The 990-nt window shown below is 47.9% G+C and overlaps 1 protein-coding gene across 1 annotated transcript in view; it reads left to right on the forward strand.

Moving 5' to 3' along the window:
• The window catches only part of LOC119590788 (cysteine sulfinic acid decarboxylase-like), a gene marked incomplete in the record, with an annotated part of 8,084 nt that overhangs the window by 813 nt on the left and 6,281 nt on the right, over positions 1–990 (forward strand). Inside the window, 1 exon segment of the mRNA XM_037939500.1 lies at positions 709–982. Within this exon segment, the coding sequence (XP_037795428.1) occupies positions 709–982 (274 nt within the window).

Below are 990 nucleotides of genomic sequence, written 5' to 3' on the forward strand. Positions count from 1 at the left end.
GAATCATTAGCACTCGTCTTTCCAAAATGTGCCTCAAAACCACGCCTGCTTTTAGTGCTTAAAAAAACTATGTCAACTCCTGACTGCCCTTTTTTTTACCTTGGCTGTTTGAATATTTCGTCTTTGAATCTGCCAGAGCGCATTGTAGTGGTGGTGTGCGATAAAATGATAATAATAATGAAATAGAAAATAAATATTTCATGCGAATCGTGTGCGTTTCGACTTTTCCAATAGGCACCCACTACCGTTCCCTTCCATCTGATCTTGAGGGAAAAAAACACAGCTGATAAGTCCCACTCACAAATCTCTTCCGCAAAAACTCATATGAATTTTATTGAATCATTTTAGTAAATGTCCTTCATCCCCTTATAAATCCCATTTATAAATTCTTGCCATAAACCCCTCTGATAATTGCCTACCACCTTCGCCTTCATAACTCCTTTGATCGAATCCTTTTATAAATCCCTTCAATAAATCCCTCACATAAACCCTCTCATAAATCCCTTCCATAAATCCTTCTCATAATTCCCTCCCATAAATCCCTCCCCAAAAAACTTCCCATAAATCCCTCCCATAAATCCCTCTCATAAATCCCTCCCAAAAACCTTCCCATAAATCCCTCCCAAAAACTCCCAAAAACCTTCCCCTAAATCCCTCCCCTAAATCCCTCCCCTAAATCCCTCCCCTAACCCCGTCTCCCGCCCCCAGCCGCGCCTCCGCACCTGCCTTCCCCGCCGCCATGTTCGCCACCATGAACGGAACGACGCAGAGCCCGAGGAAGGCGCCGCCGGAAGCCGCGTCGACCAACGGCTTCGCGCACATGAACGGCGCTTCGGCCAAGCACGGGGCGACGGAGAACGGAGAGGGGGAGGGAGGAGAGCTCCTGCAGAAGGTCCTGGAGATGGTCTTGCGGGAGAAAATCGTGACGGGGATCGAGGCGTCGGAGAAGGTGATCGAGTTCAAGCAGCCCGAGGAGCTCAAGGTAATGCG

The sequence above is a fragment of the Penaeus monodon genome, chromosome 27 (assembly GCF_015228065.2).
Source record: "Penaeus monodon isolate SGIC_2016 chromosome 27, NSTDA_Pmon_1, whole genome shotgun sequence".
NCBI lineage: Eukaryota > Metazoa > Arthropoda > Malacostraca > Decapoda > Penaeidae > Penaeus > Penaeus monodon.